The sequence below is a fragment of the Trachypithecus francoisi genome, unplaced genomic scaffold (genome assembly GCF_009764315.1).
Source record: "Trachypithecus francoisi isolate TF-2019V2 unplaced genomic scaffold, Tfra_2.0 Lachesis_group0, whole genome shotgun sequence".
In the NCBI taxonomy this organism is placed as follows: Eukaryota; Metazoa; Chordata; class Mammalia; order Primates; family Cercopithecidae; genus Trachypithecus; species Trachypithecus francoisi.
Window position 1 is genome coordinate 144,605,275 of NW_022681453.1, and position 21,600 is coordinate 144,626,874.

The 21,600-nt window shown below is 37.3% G+C and overlaps 1 protein-coding gene across 1 annotated transcript in view; it reads left to right on the forward strand.

Moving 5' to 3' along the window:
* The first annotated feature begins 1,613 nt into the window (after positions 1-1,613).
* The window catches only part of LOC117078741 (ceruloplasmin-like), a 47,820-nt gene continuing 27,833 nt past the window's right edge, over positions 1,614-21,600 (forward strand). The window contains exons 1-9 of the mRNA XM_033202157.1: positions 1,614-1,768; positions 2,588-2,823; positions 4,542-4,754; positions 6,435-6,605; positions 7,290-7,532; positions 10,480-10,651; positions 19,971-20,101; positions 20,976-21,116; positions 21,372-21,583. Of these exons, the coding sequence (XP_033058048.1) occupies positions 1,614-1,768; positions 2,588-2,823; positions 4,542-4,754; positions 6,435-6,605; positions 7,290-7,532; positions 10,480-10,651; positions 19,971-20,101; positions 20,976-21,116; positions 21,372-21,583 (1,674 nt within the window). The remainder of the gene's footprint in view (positions 1,769-2,587; positions 2,824-4,541; positions 4,755-6,434; positions 6,606-7,289; positions 7,533-10,479; positions 10,652-19,970; positions 20,102-20,975; positions 21,117-21,371; positions 21,584-21,600) is intronic.

Sequence of the window (21,600 nt, forward strand, 5' to 3'; positions counted from 1 at the left end):
GATATATAGTAGGTGTATATATTTATGGGGTACATGAGATGTTTTGATACAGGCATGCAATGTGAAATAAGCGTATCATGAACAATGGGGTATCCATCCCCTCAAGCATTTATCCATTGAATTTCAAACAATCCAATTACATTCTTTATGTTATTTTATGTATAGTTGTTATTATTGATTATAGTCACCCTGTTGTGTTATCAAATAGTAGGTCTTACTCATATATCATATGATTGTGTTGTCTTAATATTTCTAACCATGGGTTTCTAAACCGAAATCAGAGTCTAACTTTTGAAACACACTGTGGCTTTCCAATTCTAAAATCTCAAACAATACCTAATAGTAATAGATATTACAATACATGATAATACCCAGATCATATCAATGGCTTATAAACACTCCTTCTCCTTTCCTTACTTAATGTATTCTCAGTCAAGGCACTCTGTTTGTTCAATAAATTTGACATTTAAATTTAACATTTCTTGGTAGCTCCAGGAAATAAAAAGAATAAATGCTTCCTAATCTATAGGAGTTATAACCTCCTGGAGTAAAGTAAATACCACATGGAAATGTAAGCAACAGTCTGAAGCAGGATGTGGTTGGTTGACAGTCTGTGTTACAGCTGGTGAATTCAGAGAGGAGCATGTTTGTAAGCTGAAATGGTCAGGGAAGTCTTTACTGAAAAGGTGAAGTTTCAGTTGAGCCTTGAAGAATGATAAAAATTTGGATTAGCTGAGAAAAAGAGAGGCAGAGGGAGGCAAAATCAGGCTGGGAAATGGGTACAAATAAGACGGGAAAAATTCAGAAAGCACATTATCACAAGAAGGAAAAGGAAGTACTGTAAATAACACTTGTTAAATGTTGCCTATGCATCAGCTTCCTTGTGTGTCCGCAAGCTCCTCTATAAGATGGCTGTCATTGAATTTACACAACTTCCTAACTGAGTAGGTAATACTATCAATTTATAAATGAAGAAATGAAGTTACATAATTACACATTGCTGATAACTGACAGAGCTAAGAGTCAAACCCAGGCTGTTTGATTCCAGGTTTTCTGCATTCTGTCCCATCTCACACTGTGTTCCTAGTAAGAAAACTCCCCAAAGGGAAGGGATCATATAAGTGAATGCTGGGGACAAATCTGGAATATCAGAGATACCAGATTGGGGCCTAGATTATATGGATAATCTTAAATGCTAAGAAATTTGAGAATAACTTAATGAAAGTCTTAAATGACAAGAAATTTTCAATTATCATCTAGTAGTAAAACTTGATAAAGGTAGCATTTCAAGAATTTTCTGGGAATGATATGTAGAATGGACTAAATAGTAAGAAAGTGGAGACTGGAGACTAGACAGGAGAATATTCCTATAATTTAGGAATAGATAATCATTATCAAGGGACAGTGGATGATGGGCAACCTAACGATCCAGTGTGTTATGCAACATTTCACCTCATCTGACAATAAAATCCAAAACTACTTGAAATGCAAATGACATATATGCTAATGAAGACATAATATATGTAAATAGACACAAGTGAAAGAAGAAAGCCTGGATTATAAAAGGTGGGCAAGCCCTACTCAGTTAGCTTCTCCAGACTCCGAATTTGAAAATGAAGGCGCTTTTACCATTGATCTTTCTGTTTTTTATTAGTTTTCCAAGTTGGGCAATAGATAGGCACTACTACATAGGCATTGAAGAAAGCATTTGGAACTATGCTCCTTCTGGTAAAAACATGCTCAGCGGAAAGCCTTTTTCTGAAGACCTGTAAGTAACCCTTTGCATTTAAAAAGTTACTATCTGAAGCAAAAGTTGGTAATTGTTGATCATTGATGAAATGCTGATGAAGACTTTCTCGTGACTGACACTTGCAGGGCACATATGCCATTAGAACCACATTTTTTTAGTTTGTTTAGCTTAAACATGGTATGGAAAAGAGGTAGTAAATCCAAAATTGCTCTTTCCTGGGATGATCACCACTCTTGTCCTCCTGGCACGTTATTTCGCAGATCATAGCTAATTCTGTTTATCATTAATTTTGTTCACATGATAAGGTATAAAACAACACTTTCCTTTTGATATGTATGTGGCTGTTTTCTCGATTTTTCTCTTCAGATAATTGAGAGAGGGAAATATAGAGGACATGAGTGGGGTTCTGATTTACCACGGTTTAAGAGGAAAACACCTTAATGCTACCAACAAATCCACAAATCCATTTAAATGTGTAAACAGTCCGAAATCATGGAAATTGATCGACTATTTAAATGCTAAAGTAACCTTAAAGTGGGGTTAGAAACATAGACGCAGTTCAGTTTGAAGAATCTGGTATGTCTTTTAAACCAAAATGCTACATGTTTTACTTACTACATTTGTATTTGATTTCTTCATTCAGTATTTCAACATTCTTCTCACCAATTACACCTGTTTTTAACTTCCTTCACATTTTCTCCAGCCTCTGGGTTTTATCTGCCAAAATTAGGCTGTAGAGCTTCTGACTTCTCATTTTAGCTTATTTAACCTTTGTTTCTTATTTGCTTATTTAACAAAAGTCAACATTTGTTAAAGTTCTCTCTTGTTTGTTTGTAGAGAATTTCTACAAGGAAGTCAAGCAAGGAAGAGCTTTGTTTATAAAAAGGCGTTGTATTTTCAATATGCTGATAATACATTTCAAAGGATCATTGAAAAACCATCCTGGTTGGGATTTTTAGGTCCAATGATTAAGGCAGAGACTGGAGACTTCATTTATGTACATGTAAAAAATAATGCTTCAAGAGCTTATAGTTATCATCCTCATGGACTCACCTACTCCAAAGAAAATGAAGGTAAGCAGATCCTCTTTCCTGATATTCCTGAGTTTTGCTTATGGAGAGTATGAGCACATTGCATTAGAAAAAGCCAGGTGATCAGCATTATGAGCTACATGGAGTTTAGAGTGGATGCAGACTCTACGTCTCACATATTTAATGTTTATCCCCAAGACAGTCCTTTTTCAGTTTCTTATTTTGAATGACAGCCCTTATGCAATTCCTAGAAAATAAAACATTTTCCCCTTAATCACCAGAAAAGAAAAAAAACGGCGTTTTATTTTGTTTTGTTTTGTAGGAAACACAGCTAAATGTTAGGTTGGCAGAAATCCTGTTCTGCCCCCACCTCATTTCCATTTCCTAGTAGATGAGGATCACCCTCTGGGAAGATATCAGTGTCAAGAGAAATCACTACTCTCCAGACAGAATCTTCTCTCCTACACAATTACAGTCACAGATACATCATGATTTTGAAAAAAAGGAAGGGAAGAGAAAGCCAACAAATAGGATTTTATGAGTTTTTTGAAGACAACAAGGAAAGCTAGGAAAAGAGAGTTTCGACTTGTCTTTAGTAGAACACAGATATTTTTTCCCAGTGTTTGAAATATGGTTTTTAAAAGGCCTATCATAAATCTTTAGAAAACTGGAACTTTAGGCCAAGTTGATAAGAGTACCACCTATAGGATATGTGCTCCTTCCAACAGAGGCTCTATGATAATACAGGGCAGTGGAAATCCCACATGCCATTCCATTCATCTGTCATTATTATTTTGCCATGTTACATGACCATCTTGCAATGATTATTGCCCTTTAAATATATTCTATGAAAAAATAAAAGAAAAATAGTCTATATTATAGACATATAATGTGAAAAATGTTAACAAGAGTTTGCTTTATTTGTTTATTTTTTAATCAAGTTTTGAAACTTAGACTGAGGTTTGATGATTCCCTCAGGGAAGCATGAAGAAGAATTAGAAACAGGCCTTGAATTAATCCTCTGGACTGAAACAGACTCAGGAAACCGGACCATGACTGGAGCCAGTTCCAGATGGGCCGCTGGGTAGGAAGAAAGTACAAAAGTCAGTCAGTCATAATTTCTTCATGATCAGTGTAGAACAGGAGGGTCCCAAAAGAAGAACAGAGAATCAGAGGCTGCTCATGTTTCAAAGTTTTTTATTGACTAAAGGGATTTTATTCATAGTTAGCAGGATCCCAGCCACAAGGGGTAAGGATCTGAGGCAACATTTTAGCCAGAGAAGAAGAAAGAAAGGAGAGAAGGGTCCAAAGTCAGAACTGAGGTAAAGTTCAGAGTAGTGGCATGGGCCACCTTCAGATTGCAGTGGGCTACTTGGAAGTAACAAGGACATCTTTGGATGCCCTGGGTCCCAAGTCTGACTGGCAATGAAGAAAATATGGAGGGCAACTCGGGAGTCCAGAGGTTACCTCTGCATCTGAGATCTAGGCACATGGTAGGTGCAAAATAAATATTTGTTGTATCTATCAGTAAAGGTGATGATAATCTATTAATATACTGCCTGCCTCATTCTAATTTAGTCTAAAAACTGCAGCCAAGCTGAGCATTCATGTAGAAGCCAACTAAAGGGGATTTAGGGAGGTAGGAATATGGGAAATGGTGGGGAGAAATGCAAAATAGCTTAATGGAGGAAGCCCGAGTCACATTCAAAATAGTGTTATCCAATATTTACTGTAACCACAGTGCAGAATATGTTTTCCAGGTGCCATCTATCCTGATAATACAACAGGCCAGGAAAAGGAAGATGACTATCTGGAGCCAGGGAAACAATATACCTACAAGTGGTATGTAGAAGAACATCAGGGGCCGGGCCCCAATGACAGTAATTGTGTGACAAGGATTTACCACTCCCATATAGACACTGCAAGAGACGTAGCTTCGGGACTTATTGGACCAATTCTGACTTGTAAAAGAGGTAACTTTGTTAAAAAAATCTCATTGCCGTAAAAGAGTAAACCAGAATGTGTAGGCTGTCCTCTGCTCTCCTAGAGGAATTTCACCATCCAAGGCACTCCATTTTCCTGCCGTCACCTTGGTCTTCCAGTCAAGAGTGGAAACTCGCCATCTTGGACTCTGAGCACTAGATGGCGATCTCAAATCCAACCCTCAGTTCAACCAATAATGCAGGTTGGTCACTAGATGGTAGTCAAACCCAATGAACTTCACTTCAGCCATCTTCATTCAAAATTACTGCCACCTTCTTGTGTTTATGTTTTAAGGTGAATCAGTTAGAATCATCAGTTTATTAATTCTTGCAAGGAGGAAGTTTTACCGATATGTTTCTAACTTGCAAGGGAATATAGAGTTTTGAAAATTCTGATTTGGTTCGTTAAAACAAGATCAAGAAAGTGACAGCACTAGATTAATTATGAAGTTAGTGAGCAAATTTAACTTCCTATGACAATCAAAGTTTAAATTTTAGGTGAATAAACAACTCTCCACAATAAATATTTTAACAATTGCAGTTTCCTGTGGCAAACACACATAGTCTCATGATTACAAATTACATTCCTTGGGAGATAACCTTTTTTTTTTGAGATAGAGTCTCACTGTATTGCCCAGGCTGGTGTGCAGTGGCTTGATCTCAGTTCACTGCAAGCTCCACCTCCCGGGTTCAAGCAATTTTCCTGCCTCAGCCTATACAGACACATGTCACCATGCACAGCCAATTTTTTTGTATTTTTAGTAGAGGCAGGGTTTCACCATATTGGCCAGGCTGGTCTTGAACTCCTGACCTTGTGATCCTCCCGTCTCGGCCTCCCAAAGGGCTGGGATTAAAGGTGTGAGCCACCGCGCCCGGCTGGGAGATAACTTTTTTAACCAACTTTGGAAGAGCTTTTTGCCTTTCTCAAACTTGCAAGTAACTCAATTGCATAATGGCAAGACTGCTGAATGTTCTGACGATAAAGTCCAAATTCCTTTTGTCTTAATTGCTGCCTGTAATCTTCTCTACAGGTACACTCCAGCAAACTTCTCATCCTTTAAATATCAACTGAGGTGTTACTGCCTTCAGAAAAGATTTCCATACCCAAGATTAAGTTAACCAGCTCCCAAACACTGAGCTATTCCCTGCTATAGAACTTTACACACTATAGTATCTTATTAATTATAGCATCCACCCTTGATTATATGCCCTGCCAGGGTAGATAACAGTCTTGTTCACTTCTATGAACTTAATTTGCCATAGTACCTAACACATTACAAATATTCAATAAATATTTGTTGAATATAAGCATAGAAGAATAAATAAATTGGTATGAACTAAAGTTATCCTTCGTTTGAGGAAGTACAAATTTTGAGACTTTGAACAATCTCATGCGATAATGGTCATCAGATGCAGACACTGCAGAAAGTTACTGATTTGATGTAGAGATGAGTATGGATTATTTAAATATGGCTTCATATAGATAATATGCTTTTAAAAGTTTGTTATGAACTTTACAAAAACTGGCATCCCACATCCCAAACATTTACCTTTTTCATGTGCCCTAACAATTAACAAAACTGTAGATCATAAAAGTAGTTTAGTTATATCTGTAACAATGGTTCTAATTAATGTGTATATGAAAAGTAAGAAATGTGTTTTTTGTTTCAGGGACACTGAATGGAGATACTGAAAAAGATATCGACAGGTCTTATTTTCTGCTGTTTTCTACAACTGATGAAAGCAGGAGCTGGTATAGTGATGAAAATATTCGTGCATTTACTGAATCTGGCAAAATTAATACTAGTGATCCCGGTTTTGAGGACAGCATGAGCATGCAATGTACGATTAAAAAGAACTTTCTCATACATAATATCTTATTATTCTAACTTCTATGATCGTATTCAGTCATTTCCCTTTGTTCAAGTTTATTTAGTTGAGTTTATATTTTGCAGCATTTCACTCAGAACATACTGGGTTGACATGCAAACGTAAATCACTAGTTAAAGCCTACTCATTTCCTAAGTCCTATAGCAAGTAAAGTTTGGCCAACATTTGTTTTCTGAAGTCTGATATTGATATAAATAGATGGTAAATACCTAAGAAAGATGTAACTTTAAGTAATAAAATATGGAATAACAAAGACATAATTGACCAAATATTTTATGAATATGTGTTTTTATCCGACATAGAATTTTTCAGAAATGATGTTGTCATAATCCGTCACCCTTATCCTTGCTTTCTTCTCTCATGAACGTAGTTTCTATTTTTTCCCCTTTTCACTGCTTCCTGCCTTTCAGCTGACTTTTTCTCCTCTTGCCTTTAAACCTTTGTGCTCCGCTCACTTCTCATCATACACAATGCATATGGACTCCTTCCCCATGAAACACAAATCAGATGTTGTAGATTATGTATGAGAGCAATGTTGACATTGTGAGGTTTGTATTAATATAACGAGGAAATACATAGAATTTTTACAAGGTTGCACTGATCTATCATGCCTGATTAATACACATTTATTTTCAGCAATAAATGGATACATCTATGGAAATCTGCCCAATCTCACCATGTGTGCTGAAGATAGGGTCAAGTGGTATTTTGTTGGCATGGGTGGCGAGGCTGACATACACTCCGTCTACCTCCATGGACAAACTCTGATCTCTCGGAATCACAGAAAGGACACCATTGTGGTCTTCCCCTCCTCACTGGAAGATGCCTTCATGGTGGCCAAGGGCACTGGAGTGTGGATGCTGGAATGCCAGATACATGGTAGGGATTTATTAGTTTTGCATAACACAGAGTCAGAGAACTTCCAAGGCCCATTACAAATGTCTTACCTTACAAATGAAGAAACCGAGATCCAGGAAAGTGATATGACTCCTTTTGGAAACAGTCGGTGATGGAGCCCAGGACCCTGACAACTTTTCACTCGATTACTATAAATCCTTTTAAGTATATAGAATTGGGTTGCTGTTTTTACAAAAACTTTTATATTCATTGTGAGAATATAAACCCTGAGTGTCAGACAGAGCAGATATTATTACAGCTTTTTCTTTAATTGAGGAAACAAGTGTCAAAATCCTATGAGAAGCAGAGCAAGAAATTATGCAGAACCCAATAATTCAAATTGATTACTCAAGTAAACCTCCTTATTTTTGGTTATTTCCCTCTCCAATCACATTTGCCGTTTAATAACAGAACGGTCAGTTATGATGTTATTTATCTTTTTTATTCTTGAATATGACAAAACTCTATATATGATCATGTAAATGTTCTGTGTTATTTTTCAATCAGAAAACATAATTTTCATTAGAATTAAGGAATTTGACTTTATTTTTTTGGTAGAAAAATGGAGTTTACTTCTCTGATGAAACCTTTCTTTTTGTAAGTCCTGAACTTTGGTTAGTATCATGTTTCAATTAATTATTCAAACTACATGATAAGTATTTATCAGGATTTTCTATGTGCTGCATCCCTCCCAGGGGTGTAAGGAAAAGAAGAACCACTCACGACTATTATAACTCAAGGACTGAATTTAGTGATAAAAAGCTGTCACTTAGAAAAGATGATCATTTTCAGACTAAAATGTAAACTCGGCTCCACCAATACGTCCTATCTACCTTATTCTCAGATCATGCCCTCAAGCCAGTCTTTCCACCTCAGCCGTGCAGAAAGACTACTGTCAGCCCTAGACCAAGTGAAAAAACGCCTCAGAGTCTAGTTGGCTGATGGGATCCCATCACTTTCTCCTGTGTGTCTTCTCTTTCTATGTCCTTCTGAAGCTTTTCTGCTCTTTAATTTATTCCATTTTTTTTTTTTTAGTAATTACAAGAATATATAAATAGACCTTTGCTGGAAAGAAAGGTAGGAAGGAAAGAAAGGAGGAAAAAAAGAGAGAGAAATGGAAGGAGGAAAGGAGGAAAATAGGCAGAAAAACAGGTGGAGGAAAGCAGGCAGAAAAAGTGAAAGAAGTCTAATGCAGCATACATTAGCCTGTTCATACCAGCTCAAAAGAGCTGAGAGTTGAGAGTTAAATAATCCAGCTGTTAAACTATTGGTAACTTCAAATTAGTCACAATGGGAGTGCTTACACTGCAAAAAGTTAGCACATAAATCAGAGTTTGTGTTTAGTTTAGGAGAGCTGCTTTAAGGACACACCATTAGTCCAACTCCACCCCAGCACCATCTAAGCCACTGTGATCAATTTGTGTAAGTATTTGAAAACCTGTTCACTATGCACTTTCACACAACATAAACATGAACATGTAGAAAAAAAACCACATAGCTATGTTTTGTGTTTGGTTTTATGTAAGTAGATCACACTGCATATAATATTCTGTTGTTTTCATCACTCATATCAAAGTCTTGAAGTCTCTTTCCATGCATTCCCTATACATTTAGCTAATTCTTTTTAACTGTTGCATAGTTTTCCATATTTTGGTTGAATTGTAATTTATTTAACCATTTGCGTACAGACAGATGTTTAAGTTGCTACTGCTTTTTTGGTTTATTAACAATGTTATAGTTAATACCTTTTTTTATATATATTTTTATTTTTTGAGATGGAGTTTCCCTCTTGTTGTCCAGACTGGAGTGCAACGGCACGATCTCAGCTCACCACAACCTCTGCCTCCCAGGTTCAAGTGATTCTCCTGCCTCAGCCTCCCGAGTAGCTGGATTACAGGCATGCGCCACCATGCCCAGCTAATTTTGTATTTTTAGTAGAGATGGGGTTTCTCCATATTGGTCAGGCTGGTCTTGAACGCTCGACCTCAGGTGATCCGCCTTGGCCTCCCAAAGTGCTGGGAATACAGTCATGAACCACCATGCCTGGCCTTAGTTAATACATTTTTATATGTCTCTTCATGTGTGTGAAAATATTTCTCATGACTCTCAAGAAGTAAAACTATATAACGGCAGAGAGCTTTTTTTTTTTTTTTTTAAGTCGTGCTCTGTTGCTCAGGCTGGAGTTCAGTGGTGCAGTCATGGCTCACTGCAACCTCAATGTTCTAGGCTCAAGCAATCTTCCCACCTTAGCCTCTAGAGTAGTTGGCATTACAGGAACACACCATCACACCCAGCTGATGTTTTGTTTTTTGTAGAGATGGGGTTTTGTCATGTTGCCCAGGGCTGGTCTCAAACTCCTGGGCTCAAATGAGGCCACTTGCCTTGGCCTCCAAAAGTGCTGAGATTACACATGTGATCCACTGCCTGCCAGAGCTTTTAATTTTAACAAATTTTGCCAAATTGTCTTCCATAAAGTCTATATTAATTTCCATTCCTACCAACAGTGCCCCGAAACTAAAACGCAGGACTGATCTTCTCATGCCTTTAGTTTCTTTCTTCCAGCCAACTAGTTAATTGAATAAACCAAGTAACTCATCAGTGACTAGTAGTAGTAATTTCATATTCATGAGGGAAGATGTTCTTGGACTCTCAAATTCTTCTCAGTATGTAGGTACCATCTTCACATAAGAGTTGGTCCAAAGCTGGTTATTATTCTCTAATAATATATATCCCTTTAATATTCATTTCTGCATCCTGACTTTTGTGCTTGTTTCATACATCTTAAATTTTTCCATACATTTTGTACATCATATTTCTCAAAGAAATAGGAAGTCTCAATATTGTTGGCTAAAATTGAAAATATGTATTGACCAAGAAAATTGTCTTAATGTTTTAATAACATTCTCTATCTGGGTTTATTGTTTTTCAGAGAGTATGCAGGCATTTTTCAAAGTAAGTAATTGCCAGAAACCTTCAACAGAAGCCTTTGTTACTGGGACACATGTTATACATTACTATATTGCTGCTAAGGAAATTCTTTGGAACTATGCTCCATCTGGTATAGATTTCTTCACTAAAAAATATTTAACAGCAGCTGGAAGGTAATGATTCACTGGCTAAAATATTTATAGTTAAATAATTAAGATAACTGAAATATTTCATAATCTAGTTCTTTCTAAAAAGGATTTAGGCATCTAATTAAAATATACTGATAAAATAAATATAAGAAAATAATTGGAAAATTTTGAAGCTAAGGAGCATTGCCAGACAAAATTCTTCTCTAAATGGCCTGGCCAACAATGTAAAGGAAAATATACTATTCATCTTTTTCCTAGCACAAAACTTTAAAATGGATTTATTTTATACTTATGAAACATTTAACAACATAGCAGACAATGTCATCAATAACATTTTATTAAAATTTTAAAACATTCTTTATGTGTAACTTATACACTCCTGCTAAGATCTGAAGGCATAATTAAATCATTGAACGTAATATCCTTCAACTATATTCTATAAATATTATTTACTCAATAACACCTAAGACTATGCTAGCAATTGTTGTCTTAATAACCAAAAACTAACACTAAAATACATTACTCTGGTATTAGCATTTAAAAGTGGTCAAAAAGTTTTTCTGATAGTCCAACTGCCAAGTATATTTACCATATTGAGGACAAGAGCAGATTTAATTCTTCTGGCTACTGAATGAAGATATATGTTAGAACAGACAAAGTTCTAAAACCACCAGAAAATAACTTTCTTTATGATACTTATTTTTCTCTAATTCACTCAGGAATTTGAGAAAGCAAAGAATATTATGTCAAGTAGACATTTTCCCTTTTTAAAAAAATTTTTTTTAATGATACATGATATTTGTACAGATTTAGGGGGTACATGTGATGTTTTGATATGTGCATACAACATGTGATAACTAAATCAGAGCATTTAGGATATCCATTGTCTCAAACATTCATCATTTCTTTGTTGTGGAAACTTTTCAATTTTTTTTCTTATGGCTATTTTGAAATATATGATATATTGTTGTTAACCATAGTCGCCCCACTGAGCTATTGGACACTATGGACATATTTCTTCTATCTAATTGTATGTTTATACCCATTAACCAACCTCTCTTCATTATCCATTACTCCCCACCACCACCCCCAAACATTCTTCCAAGCCTCTGGTAACCAGCACTCTATTTTCTACCTCCATAAGATCAACTTTTCTAGCTCCCATGTATGAGGACATATGATATTTGTCTTTCTGTGCCTGGTTTATTTTGCTTAATATAATGTGCCCTAGTTACATCCATGTTGTTGCAAATGACATGGTCTCAGTCTTTTTATGGCTGAATAGCATTCCATTGTGTATATATACTACATTTTCTTTACTATTCACCTGTTAATGCACACTTGGCTTTTGGGAATAATGCTGCAATAAACATGGAGGTGTAGTTACCCTTTGATATACTGATTTATTTTCCTTTGGATAAATACCCAGTAGTGGATTGCTAGATTGTATGATAGTTCTAATTTTAGTTTTTTGATGAAACTCTGTACTGTGTTCCATAATGGCTGTACTAATTTACATTCTCACCAACAGTGTGTAAGAATTCCTTCTCAATGACTTCAGCAGCATTTGCTACTTTTTGTATTTTTGATAATAGCCATCTTAACTGGGGTGAGATGATATCTCATTGTGATTTTGATTTGCCTTTCCTTGATGAAGAGTAATGCTGAGCATTTTTTCATACATCTGTTGGCTACTTGTGTATCTTCTGTTGAGAAATGTCTCTTCATTTGACCCTTTGCCCATTTTTTAAGGGGAAGATTATTATTGTTATTATTATTATTATTATTATTATTACTGATAAGCTCTTTGAATTCCTTGTATATTCTGGATATTCATCCTTCATCAGATGAATAGTTTGCAAATATTTTCTCTCATTCAACGGGTTTTCTTTTCACTCTGTTGATTGTTTCCTTTGGTGTGCAGAGCATTTTAGTTTAACATAATTGAAATTGTCTATTTTTGTTTTTGTTGTCTGTGCTTTTGAGGTATTAGCTATAAAATATTTGCCTAGATCAATGTTCTGGAGTGTTTCTCTCATGGTTTTTCTGGTCAGTTTTTATATTTGGGTCTTACATGTAAGTATTTAATCCCTTTTGAGTTGATTTTTTGCATGTGATGAGATATGGCCTCTAATTTCATTCCTCTGCATATGGATATCCTGTTTTCCCAGCACCATTTATTGAAGAAGGTGTCCTTTCCCGAGTGTATATTCTATGTTCTTGGCACTTTTTTTTAAAAAGAAGGTTAGTTGGCTGTAAATATGTGGACTTATTTCTTTCTGGGTTCTCTATTCTTTTTCATAGGCCTATATGTCATTGGGTTTTCTATTCTTTTTCATTGGCCTATATGTCGTTAGCCTATAGGATTTTTTTTTCTATTTTTGTGAATAATGTTATTGGTATTTTATAGGGTTGCCTTAAATCTGTAGATTGCTTTTCGTGTAATGGTCGTTTTAACAATATTAATTTTGATCCATGAGCATGGGTGTCTTTCCACTTTTTGTGTCCTCTTCAATTTCTTTCATCAGTGTTTTGTGATTTTCCTTGTAAACATCTTTCACCTCTTTGGTTAAATTTATTCTTAGGTTTTTTGTGTGGTTTGGTTTTTGTTTTGTAACTATTGTGAATGGGATTGTTGTCTTGATTTCTTCTTCAGCTACTGTGTTATTGGTATATAGAAACACTACTGATCTTTGTAGGTTGATTTTGTATCCAGCAACTTTACTGAATTCATTTATTAATTCTAAGAGTTATTTGGTAGTGTCTTTAGATTTTTCTATATATAAGATCATGTCATCTGCAAAAAGAACAATTTGACTTCCCCTTTTCTAATTTGAATGTCTTTTATTTCTTTCTCTTGCTTGACTGCTCTGGGTAGGACTTCCAATACTATGTCAAATAGGAATGGTAAAAGTGGGCATCCTTGTCTTGTTCCAGTTCTTGGAGGAAAGGCTTTCTGGTTTTCTCTATTCAATATGTTAGCAGTGGGATTGTCATATATAGCCTTTATTATGTTGAGAGTGTACCTCCTATGCCTGATTCGTTGAGAGTTTTTGTCACGAAAGGATGTTGAATTTTATCAAACACTTTTTCTGTACCTACTGATATGATCGTATGGTTTTTGTCCTTTATTCTGTTAATGTAATATATCACATTGATTGATTCGCATATGTTGAAACATCTTTGCATCCCTGGGGGGAAAAAAACCACTTGATCATGGTGTATTATCTTTTTGATATTTGTTGGATTTGGTTTGCAAGTATCTTGTTGAGGATTTTTTCATCTATGTTTATCAGAGATAAGTAGTTTTCTTTTTTTGTTGTGTCCTTGTCTAGTTTTGGTATTAAGGTAATGGTGGCCTTGCAGAATGAGTTAGAAAGAATTCCCTCCTCTTCAATTTTCTGAAATAGTTTGAGAAGAATTGGTATTAATTCTTCTTTGTAAGTTTGGTAGAATTTGTCAGTAAAGCCATCCAGTCCTGGGCTTTTCTTTCTTGGGGGATATTTTATTAGTGATTCAATCTCATCACTAAATATTGGAGTGTTCCGGTTTTCTGTTTCTTCCTGGTTCAATCTTAGGAGGTTGTCTGTGTCCAGGAACTTATCCATTTCCTCTAGGTTTTTCTGTTTGTTACTGTACAGTTGTTCATAATAATCTCTAATGATCCTCTGTATTTCTATGGTATCAGTTGTAATGTCTACTTTTGTATTTCTAATTCTGTTTATTTGTGTCTTTTCTCTTTTCTCTTGGTCAGTCTAGCTAGTGGTTTATCTATTTTGCTTACCTTTTTTTAAACTGACTTTTCATTTAGTTGATCCTTTGTATTTTTTTTTTTTAGTCTCCTTTTAACTGAATTCTGATCTGACCTTTATCATTTCTTTCCTTCTACTAATTTGGGGTTTGGTTTATCTTGCTTTTCTAGTTCATTGAGGTGCATCATTAGGATGTTTACTTGAAATCTTTCTACTTTTTTTTTTTTTTCAGACAGAGTCTCATACTGTCATTTAGGCTAGAGATCAGTGGCATGATCTCAGCTCACTATAACCTTCACCTCCCTGGTTCAAGTGATTCTCCTGCCTCAGCCTCCCAAGTATCTGGGATTACAGGTACCCACCACCACACCCAGCTAATTATTGTATTTTTAGTAGAGACAGGGTTTCACCATGTCGGCCATGCTGGTCTTGGACTCCTGACCTCAAGTGATCCTCCCACCCTGGTCTCACAAAGTGCTGGGATTACAGGCGTGAACCACCACACCCGATATTTTTCAACTTTTTTAATGTAGGCATTTATTGCTATAAAATACTCTCTTAGCACTGCTTTTGCTGAATCTTAGAGGATTTGTTATGTTGCATTTCCATTTTGATTTTTTTCAATAAATTTTTAAATTTCTTTCTTAATTTCTTCATTGACCCAGTGATCACTCAGGATCATGTTGTTTAATTTTAATGTATTTGTACAGTTTCCAAAGTTCCTCTTGATTTCTAGCTTTATTCCATTATACAATGATAAGATTTCAATGTTTTAAAAATTTGTTGAAATAGTTTGTGGCCCATCATATGGTCTACCCTGCAGAATTTTCCATGTGCTGATGAAAAGAATGTGTGTTCTGCAGCTAGTGGTTAAAATGTTTTGTAAATATCTGTTAGGTCCATTTGGTCCAAAGTATAGTTTAAATCTAATATTTCTTTGTTGATTTTCTGTCTAGATGATTGGCCCAATGCTGAGAATGGAGATTTGAAGTCCCCAACTATTATTGTGTTAGAGCTTATCTCTCCCTTTAGCTCTAATAATATTTACATTATGTATCTGGGTGCTCTGGTGTTGGGCATATACATTTAGACTTGTTACATTCCCTCACTGAATTGATCCTGTTATCATTATAAAATGACATTATCTCTTTTTACATTTTTGACTTAAAGTCTGCTTTATCTGATATAAGGATAGCTACTCCTACTCACTTTTGGTTTTTGTTTCTGTGGAATATCTTTTTTCATCCCTTCGTGTTTAGTCTTTATGTGTCTTTACAAGTGAAGTGAGTTTCTTGTAGGTAGCATATATTTGGGTCATTTAAACAAATTCATTCAGCCAGTCTATATCTTTTAATTGGGGAATCTAATTCATTTATATTCAAAGTCATTATTGATAGGCAAGAACTTATTCCTGTCATTTGGGTAATTGTTTTCTGGTTATTTCATGTATCCTGTTCCCTTCTGTTTCTCTCTTATTGTTTATAATTTCAGTTTGGTGGTTTTCTGTAGTCCTTGAGTCCTTTGTCTTTCTCATTTGTGTGTTTGCTGTGCCAATGAGTTTTATGTTTTCATGTGTTTTCAGGATGGTAGATATTATCCTATTGCTTCCAGATATAGTACTCCCTTAAGCATTTCTTATAGGGCCTGTCTAATGATGATGAATTTCCTCAGTTTTTGCTTGTCTGGGAAAGATTTTATTTCTCCTTCATTTTTGAAAAACAGCTTTGCTGAGTATAGTACTCTTTGTTGACTCTTTTTTCTTCTTCTTTCAGTGTCTTGAGTATATCATCTCATGCTGTTTTGGCCTGTAAGAGTTCTGCTGAGAAATCTGCTGTTGGTCTGATGGGGATTTCTTTATACGAGACTTGATGCTCTTCTCTTGCTGTTTTTAGAATTCTCTTTTTTCTGTCTTTGTTTTTGACTCTTGACTGTAATGTGCCTTTTCAAGTTGATCTATTTGGGGATCCTTGAGTTTCCTGTACCTGAATGTCTATATCTGTTGTAAGACTTTGGAACTTTTCAGTTTGTTATTATTATTTTGCATTAACAGTGTGTGTGTGTTGTGTGTGTGTGTGTGTTTCAACAAGGAATGAAAACAACATTTTTTCTTTCTTTTTTTAGACGGAGTCCTGCTCTGTCACCCAAGTTGGAGGGCAGTTGCATGATCACAGCTCACTGCTGCCTCAAACTCTTTGGCTCAAGTGATCCTTCCACCTCAGTCTCTCAGTCTCCCAAGTAGCTAGGTCTATAGGCACATGCCACCACACCCAGTTAATTTTTCAAATGCTCTGTAGAGATAGAGTCTTACTACATTGCCTTGTCTAGTCTCAAACTCCTGGCCTCAAGTGATTTTCCCAACCTCCCAAAGTGCTGGGATTATAGACATGAGCTACTATGCCCAGTCCTCAGCTATTATTTTGTTGAATAGGTTTTCTATGTCTTTGTCAATTTCTTCTCCTTCTGGATTACCCAACATTTGAATATTTGGTAGCTTTATGTCACTCATATGTCACATATGCTTTTTTCATTCTTTTTAATTCTTCATTTCTTTCTCTCTCTGTTTCTTTTTTTTTTTTTTTTTTTTGGTCTGACTGGGTTGTTTCAAAATACCAGCCCTTACGTTCAAAAATTATTTTTTCGAGTCTATTGTTGAAGCTCTGGATCATATTTTTAATTTTTAAAAAATTCTTCGGTTCTAGGATTTCTTTTTGGATTTTAAAAGTTGTATCTGTTTAATTTCTTATTCGGATCATGAATTTTTTTCTGATTTCTTTGTATTGCTTATCTGTGTTCTGTTGTATCTCGCTGAGCTTCAATATTGTTCTTTTGATTTTTTTTTTTTTTTTTTTTTTGGCATTCCATGGATTTCTTTTTCATTGTAATCTGTTGCTGGAGAATCATTGTGTTCTTTTGGAAGTGTCATGTTTCCTTGCTTTTTCTTGCTTGTGTTTTACATTGATATCTGCACTTCTTCCCATTTTGGGGGGACGGGGGTTGGCTTTTGTAGGAAAAGACTTTTTCTATAGATGTATTTATAGTGTGGATTGGGTAGGATGTTTGAACTTTGATTCTTGCTGCATGCAGTCATGTGGTTTCTGTACGATTTCTTCAGCTGTAATCAGTATCAGTGGTGCTTGTGAGTTCCTTGATGGCTTATGCTGTGGTTGTTAGTGGAGGCTGTGGTTTTGCTGGGGATGGGGATGCCAGATGGGACAGTTCTTGGGCCCCAGTGGTGGTGGCAGCAGGCTGAGTCTTCCCGTCCCTGGGGCCCAGCAGTACACATGGGCACTGGTGTTAGAGGATCCAGACAGGCTAATTATTGGGCCTCCAAGTGGCTTTCTTAGGTGTCAGCAGTGGCAATGGTGATTTGGGCATATCTTTGGGTCCCTGGGTGGCATGTATGGTGTTGGTGATGGCAGGAGTGGTAGCAGGCCAACCCTCAGGCCCCCAGATGACATACATAAGTGCCAGTGGTGGAAGCAACAGTCTGAGCAGGTCATTCCCTAGAGCCGCAGGTGGTACATGCAGGTGGGTGCTAGCAGTGGTGATGGCAGCAGGTTGGGCAGACCTGTCCTCATACCCTGGAAGTAGTGTACAAATTCAGCGGTGGTTGGTGGAGAAGGTTGATCCTCAGGCCTCAATAACCCTTGTGGGCTCTGGCAGGCCAGGCAGGTCCCCAGGAGAAGTGCATAGATGCTGGTGATGGCAGGCAGGGCGTATCGATCTCCAGGTCCCTGGACAGCACATGTGGGCAATGGCAGAGGTGGCATCAGGCATAGTGGGCCTGTTCTCAGGCCCTCGATGATGTGCATGAGTGTAGACTGTGGTGGATAGGATGGGTCAATCCCTAGGTTCCCAGTTAATGTGTGTGGGCACCAGCAGAGTGGGCAGGCTCGCCCTCAGGTCCCTAGATGGCATGCCTGGGTGCCAATAGCAGGTGGGGCAAGACAGTCTTCAGGTCTCCTGATAGTGCACATGAGGAACAGCTGTGGCAGGCAGGGCAAGTTGATCCCCAGTGCCCAAGATGGCACACTTGGGTAGAAGCAGCAGTGGGCAGGTGTGCCTGTCCTCAGACTCCAGGACAGCATCTAGATGGGCTGGTTTCATGTCCACCAAAGGTGCATTCAGGTGTGTGGTAGCTCTGCTGCTGAAAGGGCAATGTTTGCTATCAGTGGCAGTCACTCCAGGCAGGTGGCTGTCAGGCTCTGGAGAGGGTATGCACAGCTTACCTTGTTCCGGGGTAGCCTCCCTGGTGCACTGCACAGCCCATCCCCCACAGTGTAGAACATCATATGGGCTGGAGTGTTGGGGACCCTGCCACTCTACTGGATCCGGCTAGTGTCACTGTGCTTCAGCCATCTGAGTGGACACAGGGGAATTTCAGTGGGGTTCTAGGGATGTGGAGATACAGGGGCTGTTGGGCCCTGGGGCAGGATACAGTCTGGTGGGGGCTGGGAGCTCAAATGGTGCCATGCTATAGCTACTTGGGTCTCGGGGGTTGCATGGGACCCAGCATGAACTCCCTCTCTGGAATGATGCCATTGTATCAACTCCAAGCCACTCTCTCTACTGGTCTCACAGCCTGCAAGGGCTGAGGGGCTCTCCTGTGGCTAGGATTGCAAGAATCCATGGTTGAAGTATGGACTGCTGAAGATCTCTCACTTATCTTTTTCCCACACTGGGGAGCCTCTCCTGGCTCCCAGCCAATCTGAGTAGTGACAGCTGCCTTGCCTCCCTTTCCTTCTGTGTCTCAGATGTTCTTTGACACTTCCCTGCCAAATTCCAGTGTTCTCTCTTCGATGCTCTATCCAACTTGTGATTATCTACTCAGAGTTTTGGTCCTTCTTTGTGAATGTGAGTGCTGGGTGCCTTTAGTCCTTTTCTTACATTTTAAGCTTATCAATAAATTACTCAATCTGTGTAATGAAAATTTGGTTATTAAATGTCAGAAAGATAACTGGGCTTAGAGCAAAAAACTAGATTTAGATTTAGGGCTTACTCTCATTTTATATCGACTAAAATAAGTATGAATTAATAGATTCATTTTGCTTGATCCTCCTTGCTGTAAAATTCTATGATGTTTTGGCACAGCAAGTTACCACTTCGTTGTTAGGAAATACTTCTTCTCAGAGCCTCCTTTTTATTACAATAATTTAAAAAATAATAACATCTATCTTTTTAATATTATAGCATCTCTGCAAATAATTGTTTTAATAGCAATATTTGTTATTGCCTGCCTGAAAAAAAGTCAGATATCATATCTTTTTAATTTTTATTCCAAAAGAAAGTTTGCAGACAAATAACTAGGTAAATACATATAGATCATTATATATATGTGCATAGACAAAAGACTGAAAGGATATTTACATAAAATATTGACTATGGTAATATATAGATGGGATTACAGAGATTTCTGTTTTCTTTGTTGTATTTTTCTTTCTTTTTCAAATTTTAGGTAATGAGCATGCATTACTTTTATAATCAGAAATAAATTACAAATATTTTAAACAGACGTGTTTGGAGTCTTTCTACCTTTTCACATGATAACTGTAAATATAAAAGTTCTTTGTGTATCTACCTTCTCTGCACAGTAAATCCCAGTTATTTTTTGAACGAAGTCCAATCAGAATTGGAGGAACTTACAAAAAACTCGTTTACCGTGAATACACAGATGCTTCCTTCCAAACACAGAAGGCAAGAGAAGAACACCTTGGAATCCTTGGTAAAATTCTATTCATAGCTTGTGGGGTTATAAACATTATTTATAAATATTCTGCAATCAAAATAGTATTCATCAACCCAGTTAGAGAGTTTAGCAATAATATGATAGCCTTATGAAAATAATACATCAATTCACCCAATGACTTTATTTTATTTTATTTGAGACAGTCTTGCTCTGTTGCCCAGGGTGGAGTGCAGTGGTGTGACCTCTGTTTACTGCAACCTTTGCCTCTCAGGCTCAAATGATCCTCTCATCTCAGCCTCTGGAATAGCTGGGACTACAGGAACACACCATCATACTCAGCTAATTTTTGTGATGCTTTTGTTTTGTTTTTTTTGAGACAGGGTCTCACTCTTTTGCCCAGGTTGGAGTGCAATGGCACAATCTCAGTTCACTGCAATCTCTCCTCTCAGATTCAAGCAATTCTCGTCCTTCAGCCTCCCAAGTAGCTGGGACCACAGACACACATCACCACACCCAGCTAATTTTTGTAATTTTTGTAGAGACCGGGTTTCAACATGTTGCCCAGGCTGGTCTCGAACTCCTGGGCTCAAGCCATACACCCATCTCGGCCTTCCAAATTGCTGGGATTACAAGCGTGAGCCACCGAGCCCAGCCCACCGTGATTTTAACTACATTCTTTGTTCCTATAAATCCAAAGAGACTAATCTTCATCTAATATCTAATATCTTTGATTCAAAGTGACTTTATAAGACCTTGAATCATCTAGTCTTCTTGCAGTTGCACCCATTTCTGGGTTCATGGCATCATCCCTTTAATTTCTTCCTAAAAGAACTTTACTCAAGTAACACAACTTGACAATTAATTAACTTTATGAAAACAAAGGATAACTACTAACTCTGTTGGTTTCTAGGCCCTGTTATTAAGGCAGAGGTGGGACAGACCATCAAAATCACTTTCTATAACAATGCTTCCCTACCACTCAGCATTCAGCCTCATGGACTCCTTTACAACAAGAGCAAAGAGGGTTCATTCTACAAAACACCTGGAGAAAGTAAGTAGAGCTCAAGGGAGGTCCAAGTGAGCCATACCGCCATATAATGCCAGCAAGAAATATAACTCCTATTGTGCAGCCTACCTGTCACAGTGTAACAGCTCTGCATACTTATTGTGGCAGAGTTATTACTTTAGTTCCTATTCAACTGTCACCCAAAGAGAAAGATCTGTTCTTGCTCTCAGAGATCTCACAGTCTAGACTAGTGTACTTATGGTTTTAGGTTATATTCTATAAATGTTTATCTCTTGTTAGGTACCCCTCCACCCTCTTCACATGTAAATCCTGGCACAACATTTGTCTATACATGGGAAGTTCCAAAAGATGTGGGTCCCACCTCCACAGATCCCATCTGCTTGACCTGGTTCTATTACTCTTCAGTAAATGGGAAAAGAAACATCAACAGTGGCCTTCTGGGGCCTCTCCTTGTATGTAGAAATGGAAGTCTTGGAGAGGATGGCCAACAGGTGAGTCCTGAGGCATA